Here is a 24,926-nt window from a genome sequence, read left to right as displayed (position 1 = left end):
TATTATTATTATTATTATTAATTTAACGTTAATGAAAGAATGTACTGAAAATCAGCAATCTCATATCTTGGAGCTCGAAAAGATGTACAAAGAGTATGATGTGAAAATTAGCCTTTTCAGTCCTACAGGAAGTCAGATGAGTTTGAAATCTAACACGTTTGAATGAAAATTCATGAACTCAAAGCTGGAACAAGTAGATCATTTGAAAGGAGATGTGCTTTCCAAGGATAGTAGTATAGTTGAGTGCAATCGAATCAAACTGTAGCGAAGTCAATGCAGTTTCTGTCAGCGGTATTGTATAAGAAAGAAGTGAGCACTCGGATGAAATGATATTTAATTGGGCTGTTTTCAGACTGACTTTGCTGCACGAAAGTGAAAGCTGGGTGGACTTAGGACATTTTATTCATAATCTGTAACAGAGATGAAAACTTCGAGAATAGCTTACTGGTGCAAAAACAGACAGCAACCATGATAGGAGAGTACACGGAAAGAGGAAATACAGGCAAAGTTAGGAATAGACTCGATAAATGGAAATGTGAGGTGAATGGAGCAGGATAGGTGAGGGTAAGAGAAGTAGAGGAGACCAAGGTGACAATGGTTAATTCTAAAGTGATGAGGTTGGAAATAGCAGTTAAGTATTTGTCCTACATGGTTTTGGAAAAATTGAAGTCAAATTTCGTTCTGTACTGTTTTGTAGAAATTAGACCCAATTTTTTAACTGTTTTGGAAGAACTGAATTGAATTTTTCAGTATTGTTTGAGGGGTTGATGATTAATTATAGTAACAAACTTGCTGTAGCACATAACGGAAGGCAAAATGCGCAGCAGACACTGTAAAAGATGTAGAACTGAAAGAGTTCACAGAACTAGTTGAAAATAGAGGATTGTGGAGGTGCTTAAGGTAATTAACTGAGGCTTGCAGAGTGAACGCTGAAGACTCTATCACGAAGAAGTATGTATGCTGTACATCAGTATTATGTCCAGCTTCGTGGCTAAATGGTTAGCGTGCTGGCCTTTGGTCACAAGGGTCCCGGGTTCGATTCCCGGCAGGGTTGGGAATTTTAACCATAATTGGTTAATTTCGCTGGAACGGAGGCTGGGTGTATGGGTTGTCTTCATCACCATTTTATTCTCATCACAAAGCGCAGATCGTCTAAGGGCGTCAAATCAAAAGACCTGCATCTGGCGAGCCGAACTTCTACTCGGACACTTCCGGCACTAAAAGCCATACGCCAATTCATTTTTTCATTATTATTATTATTATTATTATTATTATTATTATTATTACAGTACAGGATAATACATTTAACTAGCAGTTATCATCCAGGAAGGCGTAGGACCAAACTGCCCTCCGATCGATCAGTTTACAGATAACATTTATTGTATGGGAGTGAAACCAGTACAGATTTTTCCTTAACCTGAAGATGGAAGTATGGAGAATATTTGCTGCTACGAACACGGAAAATCAAGATGTAGTAAGGAGAGAAATTTTAAGCTAGAAATGAACGCGGTGTGACGTAGATAGTATACAATTGCGATATGAATTATGATTACGTGCCACAGGATGCTATTAGAATACCCGGTAAAGAAAGAGCAGGAGGAAATCAGGAAGGCCCTTGGAGGTGTTGAAAGTGAAGGCTTCTACTATCCGTAACCTCGGTATCAAGTTAGATATCTCTATGCCCGGCTACCTTTGCCTCTAAGAATGAAACTGATGCTCATTCGTGGCGCAGACTGAGTGAACCTCAGGCCTCTCCAGGAGTCGTATCTAAACTCTTCGACTTCCTGAGGGGAGAATCGAACTCGTGCCCTTCCGAGTGAACTGGTCACGTATTTACCACCCAGATTAAGCAGCCCCTGAAGGATAACAATCAGATTAGTCCATTGCAGCTCAATTGGTAAAATATCAGCAGCGAAAGTCGCCGGTTGACCATCTCAAAGCTGTACTTAACACCTGTTTGACATGTACTATATGAAATAAGTTTCATTTTGGATCCGTATTGACAATCATGTTATACAAGTTGAAAAACCAATATATTGGTTCCACCTAGTCAATACCTGTAAGTTTATTTGCAGATCAAAGTTGTAAAAGCATCTTATTAAAATAACAGGATATGTTGGCCATCTTTAGCTGTGTAGAATTAACTTAAAATTATCATACTTAAAGTTACAAAACATGAATAAAATTCACACTCATATGATATTAGCCTATTTATAAATTAAAATAAATGCATGTTTAATCATCATCATTTTACGTAGATTAAATCATCACATTACATCTAGCGACTAATATACTAGTGTTTGAACATGTACTATAATTATGTTGTCGAAACGATCTGGAACCTTAAAAAACTGGTAAAACAAGGCAAAGTCATCTCCGAAATGGCTATTAAGGCCCTGGAAGGGGTGGAATGTAAAGGCTTTCACTATCCGTAACCACGGCACTTGGTGGGGTAGAGTGCTTAGCCTTTGCCCCTAGGAATAAATCTGGTACTCATTTTTGGTGTTGGCTGAGTGAACCTCAGGGCCATGTGACTCTTACATGACAAGGAACTGAGAATAATCTGTCCATTAAAATTACTTACCATGCAGGGGCCCAATGATCACCATACAACACACCATCAACATGATCACCCTCCTTCGTCTGTCATGCTTGCCCTCCTTGAAGGCCACACGGAATGTCTCTGCGACATGCTGCACGTCAAAGAAATCTCTAACCGTAGCACACATCTGTTTCTCTCTTTTCTTTTCCTGCACTGGGGGTGGTTTCTTTTCCTCGTGGATGCGAGTCATACCGTAGAAGAAACTAATAATGTACAGCGTGGCTGAGATGCTGAAGATGCCGTAGAAACCAATCTTCACGTACAGGACACCACTGAGCGCCATGCCCACGGGGACTCCAAGTGAAACGAACACATTAACCACACCAATTCTCAAAGTTCTCATTTCCACGGTCGTGATGTCGCCGACGTAGCTGAAGACAGCCATGAACATAGTGAACCAGCCCCCTGTGATGGAGGGAAACAGGGACTCTACAACTCCTGCCACCTCCATTGGCAGCTCGTAGAAGAAGTAAGTGCAGGCGATAAAGCCCATGCAGGAGAGGAACTCTCCGATAATTGGCATTAACATGAGAGGTTTCCGCTTCCCATGCCTGTCGGACCATGAACCTAGGAACAGCATCATGGCGGACGGAATGGCCGATTGCACGATTGTCTTCCAAACTGTCATACCAGCAACCAGCTGTTGTACATTGGTCTCTTCTTCTGTGTAGTTGGCTGTCTGTCTGGCTGTGAGCGCAGCGCACACCTCGGGACTGTAGGCCAAGTTGACGTAGCACGCCTTTTCGATGCTCAGGTTTTGTGTGGCAAGGCTGGCTAAGACACTTGGCATGATGTAACAGGCTAGCATAGGCTCTACAGTGATATTGTTGATCAGGTAGTTCCACTTGCCGCGGAGGTTCAGCCAGCTCTTCTTCACTGTGCCTGTCTTGTTGTTCACCACAACCTCCCCCATGTCTGGCTGACCAGCGACTGACTGCGGCGCTCTGATGTAATGGCTCGCCTGCGCGCCGCACTGCTAGCCTCATGAGAACCTACTCGCTAGCCGCTCTATCTTGATGACTCTGATTCAGAGCCAGGTGCAAGGTACCATATCGCCTCACAGGCTCAGCAGGTGTTTGGCCATAGTTATTCTTTCTTCCGCTTATGGAATATAGTAAACGCGATTATCAGCTACTTGAACTTACGCTCATCAGCTTAACGTCACAAGGCTGGTTATCAAAAAACCTCGGCACTTGATCGGTTAGTCTGCTTAGCTCTACGACCGGCTGCCTTTGCCCCCAAGAATTAACCTGGTACTCATTTTTGGTGCAGGCTGAATGAACCTCAAGGCCATCTGCATATCCGGAGTGGAAATCTTCTTTCTCAAATTTTTCGTCATTCTGACGGGAAATCAAACCTCCGTCCTTCCTGGATAACCAAGTACGCCTTAACCACTTCAGCCAGGCAGCCCTTCAAGGCTAGTTATTGACACATTCATTTTATTTGCGAACAGTGAAGTGACTATAATGCCCCAACTAAATAGTCATACTACCCAGATGCTCTCTGTCCAAGGCAGGACACTCAGACATTACCTCCAATACGGTTGTAATAATAATAATAATTAATAATAATAATAATGAAAAAATTAAAACCAGAACCTGTTTTCCAGTTATTGACCGAGTCAGGGAGGGAATGAATGAAACATATATAGGCTATTAGTACGATGGGGTCGCCACACCCAAAGTGATTTATTAAATGACTGATAGATGCTATGAAATGAGAATGGAGGGAAAACCGGAGTGCCCGGAGAAAAACCTGTCCTGCCTCCGCTTTATCCAGCACACATCTCACATGGAGTGACCGGGATTTGAACCACGGTATCCAGCGGTGAGAGGCCGACGTGCTGCCGTCTGAGCCACGGAGGTTCAATAATAATAATAATAATAATAATAATAATAATAATAATAATAATAATAATAATAATAATAATAAAATGTAACTCATTTTAAATGTTTTAAATGAAAATGAAAATCCACAGCCTACTTGCAGTCATTTGACTGGGTCAGGAATGGAATGAATGAATCCCCCATCTAACGGCGAGAATAGGAACTGTGCCGGCTGCCGAAGCCTGTCGCTCTCCTCTGGGGCAATGATTAATGGCTGACATGAAATGAAATGATATTGGAGAGCGTTGCTGGAATGAAAGATGACAGAGAAAACCGGAGTAGCCGGAGAAAAACTTGTCCCGTCTCCGCTTTGTCCAGCACACATCTCACATGGAGTGACCGGGATTTGAACCATGGAACCCAGCGGTGAGAGGTAGGCGCACTGGCGCCTGAGCCCCGGAGGCTTCTAACTTATTTTTTAATACCTGCTGTGATTGCTAAGGGTCTTTAATAAACGCCGGCGTTTCGATTTATTTCTGGCAGGAGTTCCCCAATATACCGAAAGTTAACAACACTCTCTCAAATGCTACCAACCTCAGCAGGGTTCGAATTCACCATCTCGCATATGACTAGCCTATTGCACCCCAAGTTGAGGATGGACGAGGTGAAACATTAAACCATGTGAAATGGCTTACTGTAATTTTTCTTTTCAATCCTTGGGGTATTCTGGAAGAAGGTGTATTTCGAGGAGAACGCTTCAGTCTTGACCTTCTTCCATGGACTCACATCTGTTGGCGAGCATGGCACCCTAGCTGAGTCTAGCGTTATTTCTAGTTAACTCTGCCTCCTCCTCTCAATAATTTTTCCATTATGACCTCCACTGCTCATTTTGTTAGATTCAGTGGCACATCAACCCATTAACAGACATCATCACCTAACTTATTTTTGCTTCGGCCGGGTGTCGGCTCAACTATATCTTCACGCCCAGCCGACCCAACAAAGATTATAGGCTAGACACCAAGTTGGAAGTCGGCCTCCCAGCATGTACACCTGTATTGTCCTGGGCGTCCAACAGTCCATCACTGAAGAAACCATCCTATCCGAACTCGGCAAGTATGGAGTATATTGCGCAACAAGGCTTTATGAAGGTTCCGTACCATCACCCGACGCCCTTCTTTATTTCAACACATCCACCGAACGTGACCATCTTCTCGCCACTGGTCCACAAACCTGCCAACGCCTCCATCGCATGGAAGACACACCCAGCAATATTTTAGAGCAACTCCCGGACTATTCCCCTGATCCACCTCCTTACACACCCCCGTCACAACCCTTGTCCTTTCCTTACACCACTACTACCACCCTCACAACCTCCCCAGCTCACACCTTCCTCACAACTTCGCTCACGACTACGGTAACAACCCATCCTATCCCTATCATGACCACTACTATCACCACGCCTCCCACCCCTACCTCATCAAGTCAACATCCAGCACTACCACCGACATAATGCCGCCACCATCGACCGATTGCACCTGCGACATCTGAGGAGTGGACCCGCTCTTATCCGACGACGCCATAGTTCAAGACCTCCGCCAGACAGGAACACCAGTTCGCAGAGCAACTCGGACTTTCAACGCTACAGGGCCTGCCCACCTCGTTCGTCTTCATCTACCGACTCCGGACATCGCCCAACATTTCATCAACAACGGAATAATCCACCTTCAAGCCCGCCGTCATCACACTGAACTATCTCGCTCTCCTCCCCAACCTGCTAACCGATCCCATACACCTCGTCGCCGTTCCAGGCCAGCTCCTCCTTTCCTTCCACTAAGTCCACAAATCCGTTTTTCCCCCTCCTCCACCCGGTTTTTCTCCTCCAATATCACCCCCAACAAACCCCCTCCAAACCTTAACCTTTTTCACTTCCCTGCATAACTTCTCCTGCATCTTTCACATCTTAGCCCTTTCCCTTACCTCTAGGACTAACCCCTCCTTCGTCCTACAGCCGTTATAACATCCTACTACATACTTCTAAATCTGTGTAATATCTTTTGTACTACTTTATAACCATCTATGCTAATAAACTCACTCAACGAACTACAATACTTAGGCATAGGCACAATTCCTCTCCCATCTCCTATATCTTCACATCGTTCACCCACCTCTTTTTTCCGTCACATCTCCCCAACCCGCCCGCATCTCTTGACCAGAGAGAGGGCGTTACCCTCTAGGTGGCCCGCCCCACCCCTTCAGGGTGGGGAATGAAAACATTTCATAGATAGATGGATTTTGTTCCGTTCTGACCACGGCAGAGCAAAATTTGTAAGGCCTACGACGTCTATTATTCGATGCCTTTTATAGTCCTTCCATTTCTACAACCAATACCTACATTTTTCGAGGAGACATATTGTGCGCTGATAATGCTGTCGTTTTGACCTTTGGAACGACCACAACGCCATTTTAGTCTCATTTAACTGCAAATCTGATTCATTACGTCATACGACGTCTTGAAACTAAAACTGATAGAACAGCCAGGCCGTTTGAGGTGTGTCATAAGGTTACTACTAAGGTGTTTTTAGTGGTTAATCGTCGCACGAACACATCGACCCAAAGATGGGAGAAAGTTAGGATTGGGAAAGTGGCAGCGATGGACTTATTTCAAGTACACCCCAATCATTTAAGTGGTTTGAAAATAGGAAACCACGAAAAACAATCTTTAGGAGTGCAGATGGAGGGATTCGGACTCACCGTCTCCAGAATGCAAACTTACAGCTGCGCGGCCAACTCACTCTGTTAATGAATATCTACTGAGTTTGCCTTTTACTACCTTAATTTTCTACGTGTAAAATGTAAAATGGCATTCGTATCCTGTTGCTAAGCACAACGACATCCATTCTAAGATACAGGGTGGGCAAAATGAAACTGACCAGGAAAGGATTGACAAGATTGACTCGGAATTGATCCTTGTTAATGAACAGGAGAACTGCTCATCACAGTAAATGCTGGAAATCGTGATTTCGATGCACCAATCTGTTGCTGTCACATATCAGCGCGTGCGCACTTCCCGCATGCTCTGTCCTGAGTACATCGCTCTGTGAGTGAGGGAGAGGAGCAGACGTGTTTAGTGACCAGTTGAATGTAACACAAAACGGTGCTCACGATAAAACAGCGTCTGTCCATTGTCGATTGTTATGCGAAGCACGATTCGTGGAAAACCTGTGAGGGACACTTTACGCAAGAGTTTAAACTGGAAGAGTTTTCGTAAAACTTCCAGCAAAGTCTGCAATGCAAAACTTACTGGCAAAATAGCGTGAATCGGGCTCTATAGCGAATGAAAACCGTAACCATCCGAAAGGAGTTGCTGGAGTGAAGGAAAGCCTGGAACGAAATCCTATGAAATCTCTAATCTGTGCAAGTGAAAATTAAGAGATCGTCGTGTCGAAGCATGGCAAAAAAGGACCTACATCTGTATCCTTAGAAATTTGCTGTTGTGCGTGCGTAACAAATTCCAGGCATACCTTCGCGTGTTGAGTTCTGCTGTTGATTTCTGAGTGAAGTGGAGTCTGGACTTTTTGATCCTCAGTTTTTCATTTCTTCAGATGAGGCCATTTCCACCATCTTCTGAGATGTTCATTCAGCCAATCAATCAATCAATCAATCAATCAATCAATCAATCAATCGCTACTGATCTGCATTTAGGGCAGTCGCCCAGGTGGCAGATTCCCTATCTGTAGTTTTCCTAGCCTTTTCTTAAAAGATTGCAAAGAAATTGGAAATTTATTGAACATCCCCCTTGGTAAGTTATTCCAATTCCTAACTCCCCTTCCTATAAACGAATATTTGCCCCAATTTGTCCTCTTGAATTCCAGCTATACCTTCATACTGTGATATTTCCTACTTTTAAAGATACCACTCAAACTTATTCGTCTACTGATGTTCTCCCACGCCATATATCCACTGACAGCCCGGAACATACCACTTAGTCGAGTAGCACTTCTCCTTTCTCCCAAGTATTCCGAGCCCAACCATTGCAACATTTTTGTAATGCTACTCTTTTGTCGGAAATCGCCCAGAACAAATCGAGCTGCTTTTCTTTGGATTTTTTCCAGTTCTTGAATCATGTAATCCTGGTGAGGGTCCCATACGCTGGAACCATACTCTATTTGGGACCTTACCAATGACTTATAAGTTATACCCTCTCCTTTACAACCTTACTACAACACCTAAATACCCTCATAACCATGTGCAGAGATCTGTACCCTTTATTTACAATCATATTTATGTGATTATCTCAATGAAGATCTTTCCTTATATTAACACCTAGGTACTTACAATGATTCCCAAAGGGAACTTTCACCCCATCAACACAGTAATTAAAACTGAGAGGACTTTTCCTATTTGTGAAACTCACAACCTAACTTAGCCCCGTTTATCATCATATCATTGCCTACTGTCCATCTCACTACATTATCGAGGTCATTTTGCAATTTATCACAATCTTGTAACTTATTTATCACTCTGTACAGAATAACATCATCTGCAAAAAGCCTTATCTCTGATTCCACTTCTTTACACACATAATTGGTATACATAAGAAAACATAAAGGCCCAATTATACCACCTTGAGGAATTCCTCTCTTAATTAATACAGGGACAGATAATGCTTCGCCTACTCTAATTCCCTGAGTTATAGTTTCTAGAAATATAGCCACCTATTCAGCCACTATTTTGTCTAGTCCAATTGCACTCATTTTGGCAGTAGTCTCCCATCATCTACCCTATCAAATGCCTTAGACAGGTCAATCGCGATACAGTCCATTTGACCCCCTGAATCCAGGATATCTGCTATATATTGCTGGAATCCTACACCTTGAACCTACCGGGCGAGTTGGCCGTGCGTTAAAGGGCACGCGCCTGTGAACTTGCATCCGGGAGATAGTGGGTTCGAATCCCACTGTCGACAGCCCTGAAGATGGTTTTCCCTGGTTTCCCATTTTCACACCAGGAAAATGCAGGGGCTGTACCTTAATTAAGGCCACGACCGCTTCCTTCCTACTCCTAGGCCATTCCTATCCCATCGTCGCAATAAGACCTATCTGTGTCGGTGCGACGTAAAGCAAATATCAAAAAAAAGTTGAGCTTCAGTGGAATAACCTTTTCTAAATACAATCTGCCTTCTATCAAGCCAGTTATTAATTTCGCAAACATGTCTAATATAATCAGAATGAATGATTTTCCAAAGCTTACATGCAATGCATGTCAAACTGACTGGTCTGTAATATTCAGCTTGATTTCTATCACCCTTCCTTTATACACAGGGGCTACTAAAGCAACTCTCTATTCATTTGGTATAGCTCCTTTATGCAAACAGTAATCAGACAAGTACTTCAGATATGGTACTATATCCCAACCCATTGTCTTTAGTATATCCCCAGAAATCTTATCAATTTCAGGTACTTTTCTAGATTTCAACTTTTGTATTCTACTGTAAATGTCATTGCTGTCATAGGTAAATTTTAATTCTTCTTTAGTATTAGTCACCTCCTCTACCTGGACATTATCCTTGTAACCAACAATCTTTACATACTGCTGACTGAATACTTCTGCTTTTTGAAGATCCTTGCATACACACACTCCCCTTATTCATTAATTATTCCTGTTATGTCCTTCTTGGACCCTGTTTCTGCCTTAAAGTACCTATACATTCCCTTAAATTGTTCACTAAAATTTGTGTTACAGCCCATTATGCTTGCCATCAGGTTATCCTTAGCTGACTTCTTTGCTAATTTCAAATTTCTATTAAGTTCCTTCTGTTTGTACTTACTTCCACAGCCATTTCTAACTCTATTTCTTTTTAACCTGCCAGACTCAATCCTGCGTCAGTCCTATTGTAAATATTTTCCGGATCAGTTTTGTTTTGCTCACCCGGTAGAGGTTGGATTCCCTCCCGGTAAGGTAGGTTTTATAGTGTTAGCTGTATAATGTAATATCATACTATAAGGAAGACTGTCATATTCCTTCAGGTACCGTGGTTAGTATTTATACTGCTACCGGTTTTACGTAAGTTACTAGGCCCTCAAACGGGCTGTCTGGCCGAGTCGGTAAAGGCGTGCTCGGTTCGCCCGGAAGGACGTAGGTTCCAGTCCCCGTCAGGAAGTTTAAGAAGCAAGATTTTCACTTCCGGAGGTACATATGGTCCTGAGGTTCACTCAGCCTACACCAAAACTGAGTATCAAGTTAATTCCTGCAGGCAAAGGCGGCCGGGGGTAGAACTAACCACTCCACCCCATCAAGTGCCGAGGTTACGTGTAGTGGAAGCCTTTACCTTCCACCCCTCCAAGGGCCTTCATGTCCTGTACGGAGATGACTTCGCTTTTTTTGCTTTTACTAGGCCTTCAATGACTTTCTACATTTTGTCAAAAGAACCCTTTTTCACTTAAAAACTTCACACTCGTGTATTTTCTCCGCTGCACGGCAACGCATAAAATCAGGGATATGTTTTCGGTCTTCGAAAACGAAAGAGCGAATACAAATTCTTCGTTTTTTTCCCTCTTACGACATGCAACGAGTACAGGTAATACACCCTTAACTCCACCCACATGGTAGATAAGGGGCCGATTGCAGAAGCGATGACTAGTTTTAAGCCTTAGACAACGTCTACCTAACCAACGTCTAAATTGAGCACGATCCTCCATTGCATAAACAATGTTCAGCCTATGTTTAACTAGACATCTTTTAAAGTTGCAATATTGGTTTGAAAATGGAGATAGAAGTATCTATCATGCAGCTCTTTGCTTGTCGCAACCAATGAAATTCGTCGGTGCGCGCGCCAAACGCCAGTTAGCTGTTTGTCTTTCTACACATAACTGAAATATGGCTAAGCATGAGCATGACTTGCCCACAGATAAGAGTATCGCTTTCGGTGGAATTAAATCTCAGAATATTTTCGACACTAACGCGACACACCACCGTACGGGGAAGTGTAGCCTTGATTAAAGCGTTGTTACAGTGTAATCTACTCGTAAACAGCTTCGACGAAGGGAAGATGATGCATTAGTAATGTGTAACCGAGTGTGTTGTACGGGCCATATAGATGTAGCTTGCATTCTGGAGATCGTACGTTCGAAACGCATCATTGGCAGCCCTGAATATTGTTTTCCGCAGTTTCCCTATTTTTACACCAGGCAAATACTAGGGCTGTTATTATGGCCACGGCTCTTTTTCCCCAGTCCTCCTCTATAAACAATAATCACCACAATCACCACCACTTGACTTTTCCTACCTGATAGTTGCCGAAAACTTATGTAATTATACGTATATATAAAAACCACATACAACCTACTTTTTAGTTTTCAGTATTGTGTGTGTTTACTTGGCAGTAAATATAAGTGAATCCCTCCTAGTTGATGTATGTGACAACCCTCTGACGGTTGGGTCAAGTTATTCTGATAATGGAAGTGACCTATAATTCCATGGAAATTACCCCACGTGTATAATAAAATATATCGGTTGCCAAGAATTGTATTCAAGTTGACAGTTACCGGACTGTCCCTTTGTCAGTCTCAAGAAACAAGTCACTTGAAAAGCGAAACCTTGTTTTAAGATCTATCTCCCCATATATGTCAAATGAATTCCTGCGATTTAGCAGCGGGCGACCCACAGAGAGGCCATCGGACTAACCTTTCTTCCCGAAATCGTCTCAATATGATAATACATATTACATGTTTCATGGTACATAACCTCTGATTGTGATTTACTCATTTCATTTGAGGTTAAACACTGCTCTCGGCAGTGTTTAAACATGACCGGTTGAACATCGGTTTCAGACAGTGTCTAAGTGATAAATAACGTCTCTGCAATGCGGCAGCCATACTTGGGCATTGTTTAACCGTAGACGACGTCTAAACATCGTTACTGCGATCGGCCCAAAGAGTTCCGCTAAACCAAAAGAAAATGAGTTTATCCACTATAGTTTATTCCATGTTAAGAAAGCAGTATTGGTCTTATGACAACAAGGTTGCCATATCGAACGGCTCTGTTGAACAGCATCACGGGAAAATTGCGGCACATATACCGCTGACAGGTCGATTAAGGGAACTGGAGGTGGTAAATTACATTATATATACCTTGGGTCAACCATCTGTGATGCCGGAAGTTCTGACAAAAAGATTAGGAGACGTATCAGCTTAGGGCGCGTTGCCATAAACAAACTCACAGAAATATGGCAGAGCAGAGTAATAACAAACAGCTCAAAGGTTACACTAGTTGATTCACTTGTGTTCTCCGTCTTCCTTCATGATTCCGAGACCTGGACCCTCAAGGGAAGAGATAAGTATCGTATCGACGGCTTTCAGATGTGGTGTTGGAGAAGGATGTTCCGTGAACCTTGGACGGAAAGAAGAACTAATGCATCTATTGTTCAAGAACTGAATATCTCTCTCTGAACGTCTCTCTTCTCGCGTCATAAGGATAATCGTCCAATTCTTCGGACATATTGTAAGACTGGATAGTGAAAATCTGGAGAAGTGTATCATGGAAGACAAAGTTGTCGGCAGAAAACCACGAGGAAGGACATCGAGCAAGTGGATTGATCAAGTTCTGCGGTCCACCGGTCTGACTCTTCAGCAGGCTTTAAGAGAAGCTGAACATCGTCAAATTTGGCGCCGCTTAATCAAAAATATTGTGTGAAGTCTAATGGGGTCACGATGCTCAGCAATGTGTTACACGATTCATGATGATATCGCTGAAACTCAGCATTTAATTTGAAGAAAAAATGGGGAGGAAACTAAGCTGAAAATTATTTTTAGGAACTCAAGGGGACGGTGGTGTTAGAGGAGGCTCGTTTTCATTTTCACAGCAATACGGGAAAATGGTGGCAAAAATAAAATGCGCTTAGGAAACAACAGCTAAATACTGTAGAATAAAATCACAGCGAATTTGTACATCAGTACAAGTCATGCCGTGATGTATCACTGCACATCACATCATCAATATATTCAGTAACAAACTGCTATACAGTACAAGATCATTAAAAAGAAAAAATACACACACGCAAATGAATAGGTGACTTCTCTTCAACGGTGAAAATCTGCCGGCGTTTCACAGTGTGACGAATTACGTGTAACACGTACCGGTGCAACACAGAAGGAAAATAAAGGAAGGCAACAAAGCGATGGCTGTTCCCATTATTGTGCTCCTCCCTGTGAATGTATTTATGAAATAGAGAATGTTATGTAGTTATTTTAATAACTCTCGTGCAAAAAAATGCCTCATCCTTTCCCTTTCTTTCAAAATACAAAATCTTCTTTTTCTTCCGCTTTTCCCACACCTGTGAGGTAGCGGGTGCGAACTGTGTCGCACATGTGGATTTGGCCCTGTTGTACGGCCGGATGCTTTTCCTGACGCCAACCCTCTATGGAGGGACGTAATCTCTATTGCTTGTTTCTGTGGTGTTTGGTAGTGTAGTGTGTTGTCTGAATATGAAGAGGAAAGCGCTGGGACAAACATAAACACCCAGTCACCGGACCAGAAGAATTAATCAGAGGAAATTAAAATCCCCGATCCGGTCGGGAATAGAACCCAGGACCTTCTGAACCGAAGGCCTCAACGCTGACCATTCAACCAAGGAATCAGACTTCCATAATGCAATATAATATTCCTTAAATAGCTAATATTTAAGATTAACTTAAATATTATATTTAAGTGGTCCGCCTATTCGATACATATATAATTTATTACATTTAGTACATGTTTCGTCCCCTAAGGGACATCATCAACTATAATAAACAACAATAATATAATTATCACAATACCAAAATTACATTATTAAATTGAAAAGACACATTAAAAACATTATTGTATGATACGACATTTAAAATAAAATATTGGCAAACTTTGTTAAAGTTGCAAGTCATATAATCAATATTGCCAATATTTGCCAATATTTTATTTTAAATATTCTATCATACAGTAATGTTTTTAATGTGTCTTCGATGCGTTTAAAGGTATTTTTAAGAAAAATGTAATCGGTGAAGTTTAAATATTCTAATGTGAAAATCGATGAAATAATGTTCGGACCGGTAAAAGTTGCATTAATGATAATGTAAAATAGCTGTTGTCAGCGTGATAAAGTTAAATACCAAATTAATAATAATAATAATAATAATAATAATAATAATAATAATAATAATAATAATAATAATAATAATAATAATAATAATAATAATATTCACGTCAGAAACATCTTAAATGATAAATTAGTGTTCAGCAGTAATGTTAAGTGAGATTTGCGATTTATACCGAAATCTAGTGAAGTATGATCAAGTTGGTACTTATTTTTGGAAAACTTAAATTTTGTGACACCGTGTATTTGTGATACGGTATGATATTTTGCTCTTGAGGTCCGAAAAACGTAAAGAAATTAATTGTGAGATTCTTATAAATTTGTTGGTAATGGGAGTACGTATCTTTGAAAAAATATTTCGAACAAGAAGAAATGGATTGGAATGGAAATGAATTATTATGATAATATTGAGGAAGATGTTAAAGGCAGAGTAAGCCTGTATTTTATGAGTGATGTATAATGAACAGGAGACTGAGGATAAGAAGCCCTGTTTTACGACTGAGAGGAATTTGTATGACTGGGTGTATGTGAAGAGGTAATATTTATGAGACAAGCTGTGTAAGATAACGATGTCCTGTAAGCAATCCAGAACGGTTGACTAATTTAATGGTGGTCAAAGCCAAGTTAGTACGTAGTAACGCCTATTTTAATTACAAGTGATGTTCTTCCATGATTATTATATTATATGAAACTGTAGGTCTTGGCAATTAAGTCCAATTGACGGTTCTATGTAATACCAGCAAAGTACATTTTTGTGATAGTCGACCTCACGAACAAAATACATTCTGACACACGTTCAAGGCAATACTTGATTATTAAAAATTGAATTCTATTCTGTATTTTTACGAGACGAAATTATCGCTGACTAGAAACATTGCGGGTGTGAAAAATGAATAATATTAGAATGAGAGTTTAGCTTGAGTAGATTGTTGGAAAGTTGCTTGAGTGGACAGTTCACGGCAATTCATGTTTGGAATGGTGAGATAATAGGCCATTTTGAGCCTCACACTTGAGTTATGCTGTGAATCTCGTGATGGTGGTGATCACTGTTTTCAGCGAAATTACGTAAAATCATACGATAGTTGACTTTGTTTTATTTAGCATGTGTTGAGATTGTATTGAGGGATGATTTAAACTATTCGGACATGTTTGATTTCGATTTCACGTTTTATTGTAAAGAAATGGACACGGTTATATTTCCAGGTTCGAGTTCATACTGTGGCGAGTTTCATTTCGTTGTGTTAGAGTTTCAACAAGGATTAGATTTAAATATCCGGGATTGTGTTTGAAGTTTCGATTTCTCCTGACAGTGTAAATGATGTGTAGACATCCTAACGTTGGCTCTACGATAGATTTAGGTTGCTGCGCATATTATATAAATATAAGGATGAGTAGACACTACGTAGGCTCAACGACAGGATTAAGGCGTCATCTGTATATAGGCAAGTGATAGGTTAGTCCTTTTTGCGAATCGACTTGAACGATGTTGGTGTCTGCAGTAGTGAATACGAGTGTGAAGAGTGTTAACAGGTATTATCCAGGCCATGTTTCGCCATAATTCTTACTAGCCAGAAGGTGCCCCCATAATAGCGTTGCATTAGTATTGGCATGAACGTGAGGGTTGTCCCACATGGAAACCTAGCTAACGAAGACTGATCATTACTGTTTATAGCCGCGCGGGTTCAAGTTCGATGAACTTTCGTTTCCTATTTTACTTTCTTTACCTTATAGATTTATTGTTTGGATGTCCGGTATCTTATGATAGTACCGTGTGTTGACACTTAGTTGGTTTATGTAGGATTTACGCTACGAATGCGGTTTCGATTCGTCAGCTGTTAATAATATTTTATTTTTGTTTTTCGTTATTCACTTTATATTAGGTGAGACGTGGATCTACAGATCATTTGTAATTTAGTTTAAGACAAGTGTAGGTAGACAGATTTGTAATGGTAGTCGCAGTTATAGAAATTGGAAAGATTTCCCTTACTTTGTTCTTTTCCTTTTTTTTTTTTTTTTTTTTTTTTTTTTTTGCTAGTTGCTTTACGTCGCTTCGACACAGGTAGGTCTTGTGGCGACGATGGGACAGGGAAGGGCTAGGAGTGGGAAGGAAGCGGCCGTGGCCTTAATTAAGGTACAGCCCCAGCATTTGCCTGGTGTGAAAATGGGAAACCACGGAAAACCATTTTCAGGGCTGCCGACAGTGGGGTTCGAACCTACTATCTCCCGAATACTGGATACTGGCCGCACTTAAGCGACTACAGCTATCGAGCTCGGTATTTACTTTGTATGTGGACTTGTATGTTAATAAACTTAGCGACATGACTATTTATGACTTGAAAGTCGGTTGAGTAAGAACATTTTAAAGTGACATCACTTTTCTTTAACTTCAGTGTTTGGCATTTCTTCTAAATGCATAACGAATTGCGTTTTCCTGCATTTCGCAGTTTTGTTCCTTCAGGACGACGTAACGTAAGATCCTCTCGGATCAAGTTGTTGTTGGTTCCTTCTGTACATCTGTTTGGGGTGATGCATGTTTCATCATTGGGATTTCTTCTTTAACTTAAGGGTGTCACGAGATGACAATAAATATTGGAATTTTATTTTGATTGTGATAATTGTTGTTAACTTGTAATGAACACCATACTTTCTAGTAATGTTTCGCAGCCTATCCAAAGCAACTGATAGTCAATTTGGTTCGATTAAGGGTCCATTCGGGGAATGTTCCAGTATCCGATAGGATACTTTTTTTTTTTTTTTTTTTTTTTTTTGCTATTTGCTTTACGTCGCACCGACACAGATAGGTCTTATGGAGACGATGGGACAGAATAGGCCTAGGAATGGGAAGGAAGCGGCCGTGGCCTTATTTAAGGTACAGCCCCAGCATTTTCCTGGTGTGAAAATGGAAAACCACGGAAAACTATCTTCAAAGCTGCCGACAATGGGGCTCGAACCCACTATCTCCCGGATGCGAGCTCACAGCTGAGCGCTCCTAACCGCACGGCCAACTCGCCCGGTCCGATAGGATGCCAGACTGGTGGGTAACCTTAATTAAATGTAAATCTGGAATTCTACTTGTTGAAGGTCAGATTTTCCACGGATCGTTTGGATTGATGGTGCCCGATTTTCACGTTTTATTCTCGTTTTCTGGATTTTGCTGTCCACGAATTTTACACGACATTTTCATTCTTATAAATAATGTTGAACAATAATATTAGCAGGATAACACTCACGTTATGTATTGTGATTGCGTTAAAACGTTGTAAAATTATTAAGTGATTTTTCTGATTAATTTAATAGATATGTTCATTGTGATTAAATTTGAATGAATATTTTTGTAACCACATTTTTGCTCCTCATTTAAAGTAGTGAGGCTCTCTTCTGAACCCCATCGTTTGGTCAATGTATTGACAGAAAAAAATCCGCTACAACCCCAAGATCTAAGAGTTCGATATTGCTCTATTGAAGCACCTGTGACAGACGACCAACGATGGAACGGTAAGTTCAAGGGTTCAATATAAAGAAAGAAAATTGACAAGTGGAAAGTTACTCCAGAAAATGAAGTACCAAAAGGAGCAAGTACCAAGTGGACGGAAGAAAGGAAGAGGATCTTTAGTGAACAGATGAAAGCATCCTGGATCCTCCGCAAACGAAATCATAAATAAAGCTCCGTGTGTTCCGAAAGGGACCATTCACGTATAATAATAATAATAATAATAATAATAATAATAATAATAATAATAATAATAATAATAATAATAATAATAATAATAATAAGGTATCAGGCCTCCTTTGGACATCTCTTGTTCTTTTCCGACCCCGGCGGTATTATAGCAGTTTTATTATTATTATTATTATTATTATTATTATTATTATTATTATTATTATAAGATCGAGAAAGTTGCTGTGCGGTTTGGGTCACGTAGCTATCAACTTGCATTTGGGAGATAGTGGGTTCGAACCCCACTGTTGGCAGTCCTGAAGAAGTTTTTCCGTGGTTTCCCAATTGTTCACACCAGGCAAATGTTGGAGCTGTTCTTTAATCACGAGGCCACGGTCGCTTTCTCTCCACTCCTACCGAGCTCGATAGCTGCAGTCACTTAATTGAGGCCAGTATCCAGTATTCGGGAGATAGTGGGTTCGAATCCCACTGTCGGCAGCCCTGAAGATGGTTTTCCGTGGTTTCCCATTTTCACACCAGGCAAATGCTGGGGCTGTACCTTAATTAAGGCCGCGGCCACTTCCTTTCCGCTCCTAGCCCTTTCCTGTCCCATCGTCACCATAAGACCTATCTGTGTCGGTGCGACGTAAAGTAGGTTGTAAAGAAAAGAGGAGAATGCTTAGGCATTATGTGAATTTGTGCTACACTTACCATTCGAATCACATGTCTTTTTTTTTTTTTTTTGCTAGGGGCTTTACGTCGCACCGACACAGATAGGTCTTATGGCGACGATGGGATAGGAAAGGCCTAGGAGTTGGAAGGAAGCGGCCGTGGCCTTAATTAAGGTACAGCCCCAGCATTTGCCTGGTGTGAAAATGGGAAACCACGGAAAACCATCTTCAGGGCTGCCGATAGTGGGATTCGAACCTACTATCTCCCGGATGCAAGCTCACAGCCGCGCGCCTCTACGCGCACGGCCAACTCGCCCGGTGAATCACATGTCTCACTTTTATGGGAGTGGTATAACACTTGCGGTAAGTAACTGCGTACCTGTTTGTATAGGCGTCTATAATATTTACCCCCCCCCCCCCGTGGGTAGAGATGGTAGAATAAAACCCACGGTATCCCCTGCCTGTCGTAAGTTGTGACTAAAAGAGGCCCCAGGGTCTCTTTACTTGGCAGCCCGGATTGGCGACTACGGGGCCCTTAAATGAGTCCTGGCTTTTTTTTCTGTCACTTAGCCTGCCTGTGCCAGGCTCCTCACTTTAATTTTTTCTAAACGACCTCCCTTGTGTAGTTAACTCGGAAAAGAAAACACGAATAAAATTATGCAGTTCCTATCACCTTTGCTGCTTATTTTTTTTAAATATCTTTGTTTGGAAGCTTTCCTATAACGTTTTGAAGACTTGAGTGGATTAGGATCATTTTGGGATGGAATTCCCCTTGAGTATTTCTGTCCATTTACACTCTTCTGTTCAAACTGCGATTCATCAACATGATATCAGAAGAAAGTACATAATGTAACCCACAAATACAAAACTCGTTCATATAAACATATGATTCTTCAGGAATAATTTCATTGTAATAACATAATAACGTCGACCAAGACGGAATTATAAGTGGGTTGCCATTTATCACGCCTGTAATTTTTTACCGTAGCAGCTGAGCTCACCGTTGCGTATTACTGGAAAGCGACACACTGTAATCCCGCCAGTTGACTTATTCTGACAATCTGGTGTAGCGCAGCACCCCACTTCCCTTAACAGTACGAACATATTTCACATTATCACATCGGGCTTGCCCACATCAATATGGCCGTCACCGCAAAGGATTGTGGTAGCGTGACCAGACCTTCCTATACTGACCTTGTCTATGTTAGATCTCTCTCTGTTAGTCCGATAGATGGCTCTGTAAAATCACTTTTTCACCAGAATGTAAGTTGTTGCTCGATATTAGTTCTAGTAAGCGATGTATAACAAAATTAGAAGTAATTACAGATTCTTCAAGAATCAGGTAATTTATCTACCTAGGAAGGCAGTTCCCGATACGTCTTGCTTTCGCAATGACCATTAACAAATCACAAGGTCAAAGTTCTGGAAAAATAGGTATTCCTTATCTCGATGCGTTTTCAGCCACGATCAGTTATATGCGGCATTTAGTAGAGTTAAAGCTGCGAGGAACGTCAAAATATAATTATAACTACACCATATCAGGGTCAGTTCGCCGAAACTGAAGGGCATCTCACAAAAATCATACTTTATAATCTATATAAATAAAATTGTTTCTGTTTGTCTGTTTGTCTGTCTGTTTGTCTGTTCCACCATCACGTCGAAACGGCTGGATAGATCTCAACCAAACTTCATATTTAGAGTATACTGACCCCGGGGAAGGTTTCGATATGCATATCATTTTAAAATCTTTGAAAAGACGGGGGTTTTATAGGAAAAACGGTTTTCCTCCATTTTCTCTTATACTATTATAGGCAAAATATCGAATTTGTCGTATAAGGACGAGACAAAGCTCAATTTAATCCTCTTGACGCAAAGAACAAAACTCGGTAAGCCCTACGGGCCCGAAAACCATGTTTTAAGGCCCTAAAACCAACCGTTACGGAGATATTGGCACCACACTACCCCTGCTCTAGGAATCGGATAAAGAAATGAACTGCCGTAACCATGGCAACGTCAGCTCCAGGATTCTAGAGCAGTGAGATTATGCATGTACGTTTGGGCATAGCTGTCAACCAAAATAGGTACAAATAAGACTTAATATCTGGGAAAAAAATATACTGTTGTGTAAGGCACTCATAGGACTCCTTTGGGCGGGGATGGAAAGGGGGTGAAGAACGAGTGTAAAAATCTTACTATATATAGAAATGGAAGTGTGTGTGTAAATGACACATCTCCAACTAAACCACTGGAGCAATTTCAACCAAACTTGGTACACGAATCACTTACTATCGGGAGACGATCACTGTGGGGGGTAAGCCATCCCTAGCGCCCTTAAGGGAGAAGGTCAGGGGGGTGGTAGTTACAATAATAATCGAGAATAGTGTCGAATTCATAGTTTTCGGGGTCGCTGAGTTGAAAAGTGATACTCTAGAATTTTTTTAAAATCCAGCCCCCTTTTAGGTTGGGAGCAAAGGGTGGGGGGGGGGGGGTGGGGTGAGATATAGAAATAATTAAAAACAGTTTCGAATCCATAGATTTCAGGGTCTCTGAGATGAATAGTATTACTCCGGATTTTTTGCAAATCCAAGTGGGGAGCGAAGGGGGTGAGATATAAAATTAATCGAAAAACTACATATAAAAATATTATCTTCTTCTTATTACTATATATAAAAATTGATGTATGTGTGTGCGTGGGTGTGTGGGTGTGGGTGTGTATATGACACATCTCCTCCTAAACCACTGGAGCAATTTCACCAAACGTGGTACACTTATCAATTAGTATCAGGAGACAAACCGCGTGAGGGTAAGACACCCCTAGCACCCTTTTGGCAGGGGGCGAGGGGAGTGGTATAAAAATAATCTTATAAATAAAGTTGTTCGTTTCTGTTTGTCTGTTTGTTTGTTTGTTTGTTTGTTTGTTTGTTTGTTTGTTTGGCTTAAGTGCGGCCAATATCCAGTATTCGGGAGATAGTAGGTTCGAACCCCACTGTCGGCAGCTCTGAAAATGGTTTTCCGTGGTTTCCCATTTTCACACCAGGCAAATGCTGGGGCTGTACCTTAATTAAGGCCACGGCCGATTCCTTCCAACTCCTATCCCTTCCCTGTCCCATCGTCGCCATAAGACCTATCTGTGTCGGTGCGACGTAAAGCAACTAGCAAAATAAAAAGAATAAAAATGTTTGTTTGTTCCACCATCACGTCGAAAGGGCTGGATAGATCTCAACCAAACTTCATATTTAGAGTATACTCACCCCGGGGAAGGTTTCGATATGCATATCATTTTAAAATCTTTGAAAAGACGGGGGTCTATAGGAAAACCACAACGGTCTTCCTCCATTTTCTCTTATACTATTGATTTTCTGCAAACTCTGTGGACCGTATGTGAAAGGTCTCTTCATCACAAACAACTTTCGTTGTGTTCATAATTTACCTTACTCTTCAAATGACGGAGAAATTTACTATTTTCTGCCGATACCATGCTCGGCATTGAGGGACCGACAGAGCGATAACGAATATATGGGTTACCATGGCAACGTCTCTGACTGCTTGCCAGCAGGGAAGTAACGTATTGTCATTTTCCTCATCATTCCTTTAAATTCGTGGTTGTTCCTTGGGTAGAAAGCAAGAGAGTCGTCAATCGGCCATTCTGCGGGATATTGGCGGAATATCATTGGAGGTTATAACCGTCCTCGAATAGCATAAGTAATAACACAAATATTCATCTTCTTATCTGATTACCTAAGAATCCCTGCGCCTAAATTTCTCTCCGATTACCGCTTTCTTATATCCATAACTCACTCCGGCATAATTTATTGAGGAGCATTTGATTTTCCAATACATTCACTTGGTATTTATATATTTGTCGTCATCCGGATGTCCTCTGTTATAATCTATTTTCTATTAATTTCAACTTACTAAACTGTATTACTTTCTTCCTTAATTACCACGTATGTATGCGAGTGCTAATCCCGAATGCTGTACACTCTTTCCTTTGAGGAAATATTCTAAGCTATGCAAATGTATAACTTCTGGCCCAGGAAAATTCCGAAATATGGATGCAATTTTAACGGCGGTGCAGACCTTCGTTTCGGGGTAATTGGTGGCTAATCAGTAAGTCGTATCAAAAGTCACAAAGCAAATTGCGTTTCATTTTGGAGAGATCTACAACTTTTGTCCTGTGACTTTTCGTCGTATTTCTATCCCTAATACATTAAACACAAGTTGATTTTGTACTTTTACACGTATATGTTATCATTTGGCACACTTATAGGAAAGGTAGAATCATGACATTCGGCACGCACATTGACATGACCATTGGCAATGTTATAGCCAAATTTTATGATTCTAGCTGTCACATGAGAATCAAAAATATAAAGTAGCATTCAAAAACTGTACAAGATTTCACCCCATTCAATGACTCTAACTCAATCTAACCCATAAATAAAGGAGATACGAGAAGATGTCATAGGACCAACCATGTAGAGCACTGAAAGGGGCGTCTGATGGTGAAGTCCGTTTGTAGATACGTCGTACAGTTGCAAAGCAGTAACTATCGAAATAAAGGTCTACACTTCTAGAGTATGTCTGTACATTGACAATTTTGGCGAAATTTCCGTACAGTTATCCGTTTCAGGTGTAATAATGACCATCTGCATATATTCTGTTTTGGTGTCTGTCTGTTTGTTTGTTTGTCTGTTTATCTAAAACTTGGAAACTACTGGATATATTTCCACCAAACTTGATATTTGGAATCCATCTGTCCTTTGGTAGGTTTTAGGGCAAGTATTGTTTCTGAATCCCTGAATTGACTGGGGGATTATACGAAACCGAAACCGTCATTTTGCAACCAAACTTAATGTAAATTTAGCTGCCGTAATGGAAATTCATTTCTAGGCCTTTTTCCTCATGTGCATCATTTCAATACGAGGATTAATAAGGGAGATATCATTAACGGACCGTTTTCCGGTACAAGTCCCACCGGACTTAACTCAAGAGCGGGTGCGTGTAAAGCGTATGTTTTACAACTTGAAAACTACTGAAGATATTTGAGTCAAACTTTATATTAACATCCACCTGTCCAACGGTAGGTGTTAATCGTCAATAACATTTCATGTTCCCGGAATGGACTGGCGGTTTATAGGGAACCGAAATGGTGATTTTACTCTTCCAGAATATATACAGTACAAGACCAACCTGACTGGAAATCGACCAAACATGATGGAATTCCATCTCTAAAACTTTTTTTCATGTGCATTTTTTCGACAGGAGGATTAATAAGGGAGATATCATAAACGGTCCGTTTTTCCGGTTAAGTCCAGCGGATATAGCCCAAAAGGTGTTGTACGTGGAGCAGGTTCCTTATTTATCTATGTAAATAAAATCGTAACTACTGTGTGCCTGTACATAGACTATTTTGTCGAAATTTTCGAACAGCTACACGCTTAAGGGGTAATAATGATCATCTGCATATTTTTTGGTTTAGTATCTTGAAAGTTCTACTTTTTACACTTCTCACTGAAAACCCAGTATTGCGGCATAATCTGCCAGTCGAGAAAGAAAACTGAAATTTGGCAAAATTTTACTACTTAGCCTGTAACGGGCGGAAAACTTCCAAGAGCTTTAAATTTTTCCCTTTCTATCCCGAAGAATATCGAAATATGGAGGCAATTTTAATGATGGTGCAGACCTTCGGGAAGTATCATCACATAACGGATGGCACAATCCCCGTTCAATTTCGAGTGATCTACAACCTTGGTCGTACGACTTTTTGTCGTATTTATATCCATTTTACGTTTGACTTTTCTCTATTTCTCGATCTTAAGTAAAGTAGTACTTTTCACATACATAATTCATACCTTCCATCACTTAGAGGAAAGATAGAATCATCATACTCTACACGAAAATTGGTCCACCCAGTAGCCATATGTGAGCCAAATGCTATGTATGTAGCTGTCACTTAATTATCCGAAAAGCAATGCAATGTGAGATAATCTTACACAAATTTTACCCAAGTTTCTAACTCAATCTGACCCATGAATAGATG

At 40.9% G+C, this 24,926-nt stretch overlaps 1 protein-coding gene across 2 annotated transcripts in view; it reads right to left on the bottom strand.

Moving 5' to 3' along the window:
* The window catches only part of LOC136884884 (probable peptidoglycan muropeptide transporter SLC46), a 431,764-nt gene that overhangs the window by 193,577 nt on the left and 213,261 nt on the right, over positions 1 to 24,926 (bottom strand). Inside the window, exon 1 of one of the 2 annotated variants that reach the window (XM_068230381.1) lies at positions 2,585 to 3,553. The exons of the other annotated variant lie outside the window; for it this stretch is intronic. Within the exon in view, the coding sequence (XP_068086482.1) occupies positions 2,585 to 3,515 (931 nt within the window). The 5' untranslated portion in view covers positions 3,516 to 3,553. Of the gene's footprint in view, positions 1 to 2,584; positions 3,554 to 24,926 lie in introns of those variants that run through there. 2 annotated transcript variants of the gene reach the window in all.

The sequence above is a fragment of the Anabrus simplex genome, chromosome 1 (assembly GCF_040414725.1).
Source record: "Anabrus simplex isolate iqAnaSimp1 chromosome 1, ASM4041472v1, whole genome shotgun sequence".
Classification (NCBI taxonomy): domain Eukaryota; kingdom Metazoa; phylum Arthropoda; class Insecta; order Orthoptera; family Tettigoniidae; genus Anabrus; species Anabrus simplex.
This window is presented reverse-complemented; position numbering and strand designations above follow the sequence as displayed.